Source organism: Asparagus officinalis, chromosome 8, assembly GCF_001876935.1.
Source record: "Asparagus officinalis chromosome 8, Aspof.V1, whole genome shotgun sequence".
Taxonomy (NCBI): Eukaryota; Viridiplantae; Streptophyta; class Magnoliopsida; order Asparagales; family Asparagaceae; genus Asparagus; species Asparagus officinalis.
In genome coordinates, this window is record NC_033801.1 from 60,548,157 (window position 1) to 60,558,454 (window position 10,298).

The following is a 10,298-nucleotide window of genomic DNA, read 5'->3' on the forward strand; positions in this document are numbered from 1 at the left end:
AAAATTTATTTTCTACTCTAAGCTAAGCATAAAAAATTTTATTACTTTAATTAAAAATCTAAGTTAAGACTTTAGTAAAGTATACTATTTTAAAAATTCTTTTTTAATAGATTTATTTAGAGTTATCATAAAAGGTTAACTTGAGTATACAAAGGTGAGAATTAGAAAAATTAAAATTCATCAAAAAGATCAATCAGTAGTTAACTCTATTAAGTTGGCAAGTGACAATATTTTTATAAAACGAAAAAAATGACATAAAAAAGAGAAAAAGGTAAAATAAAGAGAAAATTGACTAGTCCCTACCCCCACACCTAAAATTTTCATTGTCCTCGATGCAAACTCTGTGATGCACAAAGTAAAGCAGATAAGAAATGAAGCACTTATATTTGTTCAGTTGATCTAGAACAAAGAGAAAACTGTAATTACCTCTAAGGAGGATAAAGTCAAAATTTTATTCTTTTTTTTCATCATCATTTTTCAAAAAAAATTCACATTTTTTCCCTTTTTTTTCTTTTTCTTTAATTTTCTTTTTTTAAAAGAAAAAATAAACTCTCAAATAAGAGAAGAATAAATTCTTTTAATAATATTATTATTATGTATAATGACAAATTAAAAATAAAAAGCTCATATTCTACATCAAATCCTATCTTATTGTTGGAAATTCTACCATGGATTTTTAAAAAATCTAGAATGATAAACTCAAAAATATGCTTAAACTCTGTATACTCTGCAGTTTTTAATAATTTTGCAGTAATTATAGGTGGGTATCAATAGTGTTATTCATTTTGAATTTCTGATCCTCAAATTTGGCTTAGATTCCTTATTAACGAAAGTTTATCCTAACACAACTAGTTCTTCTTTAAAAATTTCCTCAAACCCAAGATTCATTGTTGTGGTATAAAAATTTAGTTGTTGTTTGTTTTCTAGGAACCTAAGCTCATCAGTAAAAAGTTTTTCAGAACTAAGATCAGATAAACATGTCGAATCAATTTAAAAATTGGCACAACAATATAACCTTGTCTTATATAGGAAGATTGCAGATGATTAAGTCAGTTATCCTGGGAATTTAAATCTTTTGGACAAGCAATTATATACTACCTATTAAAGTTCTAAAAAAGATTGATAGCATGTGTGTTGATTTTCTCTGGGACATGAAATTCTTTTGGTGTCCTAGTCTTCTATCTGCCAGGATGAAGAATGGTGGATTGGGAGTCTATTCGGCAAAATTTTAGAACTATGCATCTGTAGCTAAGCTCCTTTGGATGATACATCTCAAAAAGGACATTCTTTGGATCAAATGGGTGCACGACAACTATCTGAGGCAATCAAATATTTGGCAAGTTCAACCTAAAGAGAATGATTCATGAATGTGGAAGAAAATGCTAAGGGTAAAAGATACACTGAGAATAAAATTTGGAAATGTTGATAACCTATTAAACATCCTCAATGGCTGCTGTGATAATGGAAATATCAGTATATCTTCTACATATAAAAAGATCAATCAGCATGCATCATTAATTATATTCTCTGAAACTATTTGGGGGGGATGACATTATCCTAAGCACTCATTTATCATGTGGCTTGCCTCTTTATCCAGGCTACTAACACAAAAAAGATTGTGTAGATTACGAATACTAAACACTAATCAATGTGTTTTGTGTTCAAGCAATCGTCAAATGGAATCCTGTCATCATCTCGATTTTGAATGTCAGTATTCTGCAAATGTATGGAACAAAGTTATGGACTGGCCTGGATTTAACTAGAGGTCATGTAGTTAGAATCGGCTCGTAAACTGGTACAATATGAACTTGAGAGGGAATGGATTTAAGAAGAAATTAAAGAGGATGGCTTTGTCGACTTTCGTGTACATGATATGGCAAGAAAGGGATCTCAGAATTTTTTAGTAAAGAGCTCGAGAACCTGACATATTTTTCCGTACAGTGAAGTTCGTCATTTACTCAAAAATTTTGAATGAGAATGTTCCGATACATGTAAAGGAGTACAAAGAGGGATTGTTTTGAGTAGCCTGAGTGTTTTTACTAGGCTCTGTTGATAATTTGTGATGTACTTCTTAACTGCTTACTTGGTAAATGAATAAAATCTTTTTTTCATTGACCAAAAACACATGTATCCATCATAGTTCCTTCGTTCTGAAAGACCTGATGTGATCTTATCTCTTCTAATATCTTTAGCTCCACACCAAAGATTTCCTCGAAGCTTAGATTTGACACATCCTCTTCTTCTATCTCTTTAATTAAATTTTCCTGGATGTAATTTATTTCTAGAGGTTGATTAGTTGGCTGGTTCCTTGGATTAAAGATGTTAATGAGAAACGCTTGGAAGCTCAACAACAGATCGAGTTTTATCAAGCTAGAATTTCTCGGGCTTTCGATAAAAAAGTCCGACGACGAAGCTTTAAAGAAGGAGATTTAGTTCTCGCTGTTCGAAGACCTATGATTCTCACTTCTAAGAAGAAAGGCAAATTTGAACCTAAATGGGAAGGACCGTTTGTAGTAGAAACAGTCTACTCGAACGGTGCCTATCGCCTGGTTACTCAGGATGGCAACAAATTGATGATGCCAATCAATGGAAAGTTCCTGAAAAAGTATTATCCGTAATGCTTTCAGGATAACTTACGTAAAACGGGAAGTTTCTAGAAAATCCTATATGGGATATTTCAGGATAACCCGATATCAGTTGATTATTTTAAATGAGAACTGATTATGCGAATGATACGTTCTTAATTGTTATGAAAATAATTAGGAACCTTTTACTACTTTTGTTGAGATGAGATTTAATGACAAGTTAATCTTTCCTCACAAAACCCTGTAATGTGATCATGGAAGATGAGATTCAATAATTTATAATTTCACGCTATGAAACCTCCACCGGTCGGATTGAGCAATCATCGTCAGTCGGTGTCAGTTGACAAATTATTTCATGTTAAATGTTTGAAATCAAAATTTCCCATCGAGTAGTTCGTGCAAATCAACGAACTCATTGTTATTTGTACCCTATTCCAATTTCTCACCTGGTCAAACCTTTAAATAGTTAAGACCAAAACCAAAATCCCCTCTCGATTCCTTCCATGAACGAGAGATCCTCAAAACTCCCACTTGGTCAAACCTTACTACAGTTAGGACCACAACCAAAATCTCCTTTCGATTCATTTTGCGAACGAAAGATCCACTTTCGAATTGAGTAATCAAACCTTACGACAGTTAGGATTATTCAGGTCAATCCAGATTCTCTAAGTGAAGATCCCACTTCGAGTTTCTTTTGCTCCAGGAGATAGAATATAAAATTCTTCCTCTCCAATTCTGGGTTTATCTCTACCAACAAACAAGAGACCAGGAGATAGAATATAAAATTCTTCCTCTCCAATTCCGGGTTTATCTCTACCAACAAACAAGAGACCAGGAGATAGAATATAAAATTCTTCCTCTCCAATTCTGGGTTTATCTCTACCAACAAACAAGAGACCGGGAGATAGAATATAAAATTCTTCCTCTCTGATTTCGGGTTCGTTGTCCTATATAGGAAGCGCAACCTATTCACACTTTAAAATCCATATCACATGGGGGATGTTATCTCTATCCCTTATTAGAGATAAGCCTACATCTAACACATGTAGCCTACATATTCAATATGATAGTTCAAAGCCTAAAAGAGTTTAATTCTTTTAGCGCAACGTTATATGTGAAACGGACTTAGATAATTCACATACTAGCCCGACTCAAACGGTAGTTGGTAAAGGCATATCAAATCCGTTGATGGCTGAGGATTTGCCAAAAATCCTATAAGTATTATGACTATTTATTCTAAACAAGAATGAGTAATCATAATAAAATCTCAATAAAAAAGAAAAGTTCATTGTATTAACCAAAAGAGTTCAAGCAAAGCAGCACAAAAGAAAAGATGCATGTTTTCAAAATTACAATAATTTGTAATGACGGAATTCATCTTCTAATTTAGAAAGCTTTGTCGCGTAAGCCAATTCGAGCTCAGGTATCAGTTTGGCTTTAAATTTTCTTTCATCGATACTTTGAATTCTGGCAACCTCTTGTTCTTTGTCATCAAAAGTCTTGTTCTGGAAATTAAGTTGCCGGAGTATATCCACCTCAGCTTGAGTTACTTCTGCTAGATCAGACTCCAAAAATTCGCAAGCATCCTTAGCTTCGGCAAGTCGTTTCTCTAACTGGGCTACCTCTGTCCGACGTGATTCCAAATCACGATACAGGTCTACCTTGATTTGAGCTTTCTTGGCAGCACTCACCCGGAGTTGATCAATGCGAGTCTTCAGTGTTTGAAGTTCGGATTCAGCGGATTTCTGAGAATCACGCCATGCTTGTAGCCTCAGGTCCATTTCGGAAGCGATGTAAGAAGGTGCGCCATCAACTCGAAAGTTCTGTAACTGTTCAATGTGTTGTTTAAGATCGACCAAATAAGCTTCTATGGAGTTAGATAATTCGGTGCACCCCTGTTCTTTAATTCCTGATACATGGCGATCGAGAGACTTCCTGAAAAGTTCAAATGGTGAACCTTTAAGAAGAATCCGATCGACCATGGCGTTTAAGAAATGAACGAAGCTTTGGACGTCAACACAGAGGGCAGCTTTGTCCGGATCTTCATCTGCCAATAAAACTTGAATCCGCTCGGACAATGAAGAAGAAATAGCTGCAAAGAGAACAAATAAGTTAAGTACAAGAATATGTACGCTCGCTGGAAGAATTCACGACCGAGTTACCTTGGCTTGTTGAGGTCAGAGCAGATTCTATAACAACAGGGATCTGTTCAGGAATAACGATCGTCGGTTGAGTTACTATAGGAGACGGTTGTTCACCTGAAACACCTGATGGCTTCGGATCCAAAGCGACAAAATCTTGAGGAACAAGTTCTGTCAACGAGAAAAGGATGAATGATCACTCCGCAAGTATTAATCCAACTTCAAAGCACGATTAGACAAAACGTACCAAGCTGAGTCGAAGCGGCAGGGGGTTGTTCTCCCGCTGTATCCTTTGACCCTCCTACTTCATGATCCACTAGAGTCGGAGCAGAAAGCACAACAGGTTCAGCTTCGACAATAGCGGAAGTCGGGGGAGCAGTGACTGGTGGTTCAACTTCAGCTGGGGGACTTGCCAAGAGTAAGAAACCCAGACCTTCAGGTTGATCACATTCACCGATGACGGTAGACGCATCAACTTCGTTAGTTGGTCCTACGTCTAAAATTCTTATTTCAGTCCTTCAAGAACAATAACAGATGAAAGTACAGTTGAAAACTGGAGTCTAAAAGGGTATACCTTTTGATGCATCTGCTTCAGCTGAATCAACTCGAGTAGTTGGTCCTGCAGTAGCGGATGGAACCGGATTTGATAGTATATCGGAGATCTCCTGGTGTACATCTTCAGAAATGTCAAGATCGAAGTCTCGCTCATCGAAATCTCCGATACCCATATCATGGGTAAGTTCGATATCTCCCGGTTCGTCGACTGTGATGTCTGTTAAACAGAAGAACTCGTCAACACATATACAAGAACTATCAAAGAATCAAAACAAATAAAGTGAGATTACCTTCAACAATAGTTGCGGGATTAGCAGCGCTACTACCCGCACTCACCTCCTTTAGTTTAACTAAAAGAAGATAAAGCGCACAAGTTAGTAGGAGAGGAACACGTTCTGATTCACTTATCTTCCGAAAATGTCCCCCAAAGGAGAAAACATCAGTACCTGTATCTGCGGTTGGCGAGGTCGATGTGGTGGCTGGAGGAGGAACAATGTCCATATGAAGGGGTTCCTCGTTCATAGCCTTGTGCACTTGTTCAGTGAAGCTAGATTCATCAACATCCATTAAACCCGGAGAAGAAGGCTTGGGCACGATTTCCCCTTCCTCTTCTGATTCAACTGCAATGATAAAAGAATAAATGCGACGCCTTATTCAAAAAAGAAATAAGATAACAGAAAGGAGATGAAGATGAAACTTTACCCCTTTCATCAACTGGAAGATCCTGAGTAAACTTCTCCTCAAATAACGGAGAAAGTTGGCGTTCCCGATGAGCCGTCTTTTTAATCCTCTTCGAGGCACGAGAATCTCGAGGAACCTCGGAGCTTTCATGTCGAAACTTGGTACGTAATTCGGTTCCTTGAGTCGGCTGAGGTTGAACCTCAGAAGGAGCAGTAAGCCGAGATCTTTTCCTGTTAATAAGCGGGGCAACCTCTTCTTCCTCTTCTTCTGCCTCTCCCTCCTGAGAAAGCCATCTCAAGGTCATCTTGTTGGAGGACGACAGGGGAATGTTCTTTTCCTTCATTTGTATACCTTTTGAAGGAGCACCGGGTAATTTGGGCGAAGAAGCTCGACGAGTCCTGTGAGCCACGGGAGACAAAGGTACATCACCCTCTGCGTCGCCTCGGGTCTCATCCTCTTCGCTGGATGTCTCGAAGTCGTCGCTCTCTTCGGAATCAGCTACCTGTTTTCCTTTACGAGAAGACGTAGCGGGCTCCTTTCCTTTTTTTGATACAATTCTCCGAACTACAGCCTCGGATTCCAGTTCGTGGAGCTTCTTCTTCGCAAGAGGAGTATTGGCGGCTAAAATCCACCGGCAGTAGAGGAAGGTTAAGTAAAGACCAGGCTCAGCGACAGGCAAACTAAATCGAGCTCCGGTACAGCCAGCAACATTCCAGAACCAGGCACGTACCCCATCAATAAGGCCTCCGCAGTTTATCAACCATTTATTGGGATTCCCGATATACAATTGATCGTAGCCGAATTGTCGCGCAAAACGGCAAGGAAAATAAGGCTCAATCCTGCAAATGTTCTTCGATCGAAAAACATTATAGCCTGGGCGAATGTTCATGAGCCAATGAAAACTACCCGTATCGAGAGAGGTCCTGTTAGCCCCAGGCATTTCCTCGTCAACAAGCGTGTCATTATAGGCACCAGAAAACCGAGGGAAACACTTATAGAATTCCCAGCATTTGGCATTCTTGAATTGCCTCACACGGTCAGTCCATGGTCGGGAAGGATATAACCACTTACATCCTTCTAAGAGCTGCAGCAAGGGGATTTCTGGATCAGACGCATCAGGCGCTGACATCATGTCCGATCGATGGAGAACTAGCCACGCCATCAAATAGGTGTACGGAAATTCGACGCTCGACAAAGGAATCTTAGTTGAAGGCTCGGCACCCACTTTGGTAAAGGTGTTGGCTAGGTTACGCAAACCGCTATGGAGGTCAGCAATCATAGCAGAAAGAAGAGATAACCTGCCTCTGACAACTAGTTGCACGGCGGGAAAGAGAACTTCAAGAGGAAGCGCCTCAGAAGACTGATGCGGCACTACACATCTCTTTAGCCAAATGGCCAGATAACCGGAAAGAAGAGTTGCAGGCTTCATTCTCTTTGTGGCTTGCCACAAGAAAGTGTTGAACTTGGTGCCCTTAAGAAAACCACCTTCAGATGACTCAGTTCTGTAAGACTGAGCATTAATCTTCGTGATTAGCTGGTTGACGTCAGAAGGGGTCAGAATCGGTGATTCACAGACTTCTTCACCGGTCGGGCTCTCAAGGTTCTGAAATAGGTAGTCGGCGAACTGTTTTAAACTGACTCGAGCCGCCTTCTTACTCTTCACTTCAATCTTGGCTATCGCTATCTGATAATGACAAGTTAACTCCCAGAGGATGTCATAAGCAGGAGAGCAGGCCTTCTTCATTTTCATCAACTGACGATTATTAGGAAAATATTCTTGGTAAGGAGTATTCCCCAATGGCAATCCGGATACCTTCATCATTTCGTGGAGCGGAAGCCCTAATTCCCCATACTTGGTAAGAAAGGTATTGGTCTCCGGAATATAAGACTCGAACAAAGCCATAAAATGATCTGCACTCACTGGGAGACCATGCATACTAGCTCGGATTGGAGCATATAATCCCAAATCCCGCAACTCCTGATCCCAACGATGGAGTACGTATTTGGTCATCCTAGCCCACCATTTGTCAGGAAGAGAGTGAACCCATCCATAACACCTGAATCTTGGAATGGGAAGTTCTCGACCAACCCGAGCGAGCTTATTCTTTACGGTATTGGCCCTTATCATCAGTTCGTTTTGGGGCCCACCATCTGGTCCAAATATACCAGGGTGAAGACCACGAACATCAGGCCTACCGACGGAGCCAGGAGCGCTAATATCTTTACCAATATAGCCGCAATGAACGTGCTCATGGTCTTCTGTCAAGTGCCACGTCATTTCCCTCGAAACAGCCAAATTCCTCAATTGCAGAAGGGAGTACTGTCGAGGAAATGGAGGAAGGAATAGAAAAGAACCTTCATGTTCATTCAACCAAATTTCAGAGCCACGGCAAAGTTTGTCTGGATCTTCTACCGAATCTCCGAACAGATAATCAGTCTTCTTCAACGGTTCAGTAGAATCTCGAATTGGAGTTAGGGGTGAATCAGTCAAAAGAGCGCGCAGGGTACGACGACCTCCCTCACGAACCAACTCTGGAATACTATTATCACGATTTTCGCTAAATTGGCGAGCCTCTCTAACCAGAAAGTCGCCGTTGAAAGAGGCATGAAGAGTACCGCTTTGACCTGGATCCTCTCTATCAGAGAAGGCCACAGAAGGAAAGGGGACTGCAAAGAAAGGTTGGAAAACAGTTGGACCAAAAAGGCTAACAGACGAGAAAACCTTCACTAAGTAGCCGCGGCAGTTGTTGCTGTCGCGCGTTACCGCGGCAGTATACACTGTCGCGCTCAGGCGCGGCAGTACGAGCTGCCGCGGTAACTGAACAGCGACTCTTGATTTTGAAAAGGCACGAGTTCGACGAATACCCGTGTCTTAACTGTGGTACATGCCTTGATTGAACAAGGTATGTGTTTTGAAGCGTCAATCCCCTCGGTGGGGGATGTCAACTCTTCCCGAATGCCTCTCAACGGAGACAAACGAGGTTATATGCACAAAATCAACAGTTTCAGAGAAGAGAAGTGGAAGAAACTTACCCCCAAAGGATGGAACTGCAGCCTCGACATCCTCAGGTGCTGGTGCCGCTGATTTTCCCTTCGAACCACGAGTCTTCTTTGGAGACATGGTGAAATCAACCTGGAATCAAAGAAAATTAGGGTTTAGAGATGAAATCTCGAATTAAATAGCAAAATAAACATGAAATACAAGGGATAGGCTCGGTTCTTACCAGGGGAGAATAGAATCAAGTTTGATCAAGGGAAAAGATCAAAATCAAAGAGAACTCAAAACCCTAGATCTTAAAACCCTAGGTTTTGTTTGAGCAAACGCAAAGATGAAGAGGTGGAAAGGGGAAAAACCAGAAAAAATCCTTTTATAGGGTTTTGGAAGAGGTTTCGAACTCAAAGAGGCGGGGAAAGGTGACCCGAAGAAGCCCAAACGTCAGAGTTATAATCTGACTGGCCGAAGCGCTGCGCGGCACTCGACACTGTCGCGCTCGAGCGCGACAGTCTATGTTGCCGCGCTAAAGCGCGACAGTGTAAGCTGCCGCGGCAGCTAACACACCATGGTTCACTCTGGCATGTATAAATACTGTGCATGCACGATAATTCTTCGACGTTTGAACACATACATCTCTTGCTGTATTTGGAATACACATCTGAACACTCCGATGAGTATATGAGTATAAACTGCATCTCCTTGAACCTCCCAACGGGTACATGAGGTTAAACTGTTTCCCGAACACTCCAATAGAGCATATGAGTATAAACTATTTCTCTATTCTTCAATAACAGTTCTGATTCAAGACTTCGACGACGGGCACGCGATAAACGCAGCACCGGAGGAATCTTAGCTATTCTACAAAGCATTGAGTAGACTAAGAGATAAAGAAGTCAAGGATTGAAGCCATTCACAGACCATTCTACGCAATTTCCTCAACAAAGAACTGGAGAAATTGCAGGGAAAGCCTCTTTAATTCGTGCCTAGGGAGGTATTTATAGGGCTCTCAGTGCACCACAGTTGAAACGGAGGCGAAATAACTGACTGGCCGTTTTCTCTTTGGCCGCTGCAGTCTACACTGCCGCGGCTATTGGCGCGGCAGTGTAAGCTGCCGCGGCCGAAGAGGCAGTTATCAGCACGTTTGATCGTGCTTAAAACCGCTCTCCCACGACTTTTAACCACCTTTTTTCGTGGTTTAACTGCTTGTCCACGTCAGCACACGTTCTGTTTCTGGTATGCTGCCACGTGGGCCTCAAAAATCATCATATAACTGTTTCGTAACTGCTGCAACACTCCTTTAACATAGCCGCGGCACCCTAGATTGCAGCGCCCAAGCCGCGA

General features: G+C 41.0%; 1 protein-coding gene across 1 annotated transcript; it reads right to left on the minus strand.

Moving 5' to 3' along the window:
• Positions 3,812-9,083, minus strand: LOC109821284. The gene is made up of 8 exons (XM_020387471.1): positions 8,996-9,083; positions 5,984-8,629; positions 5,728-5,901; positions 5,572-5,631; positions 5,301-5,498; positions 4,974-5,222; positions 4,748-4,897; positions 3,812-4,677 (listed from the first exon to the last, which is right to left on the minus strand). Exons 1-8 carry the CDS (start codon positions 9,081-9,083, stop codon positions 3,935-3,937), a joined length of 4,308 nt encoding a protein of 1,435 aa, XP_020243060.1. The 3' UTR covers positions 3,812-3,934.

Bases quoted from the DNA above. Each gene is read 5' to 3' on its own strand.
- LOC109821284 (XM_020387471.1), bottom strand. From the start codon at position 9,083: ATGTCTCCAAAGAAGACTCGTGGTTCGAAGGGAAAATCAGCGGCACCA. The intron at 5,499-5,571 runs GTAATCTCACTT...TCTGTTTAACAG, and splicing joins TCCCGCAACTATTGTTGAAG to ACATCACAGTCGACGAACCG. The intron at 5,223-5,300 runs GTATACCCTTTT...TAAGAATTTTAG, and splicing joins TGAAGCAGATGCATCAAAAG to ACGTAGGACCAACTAACGAA.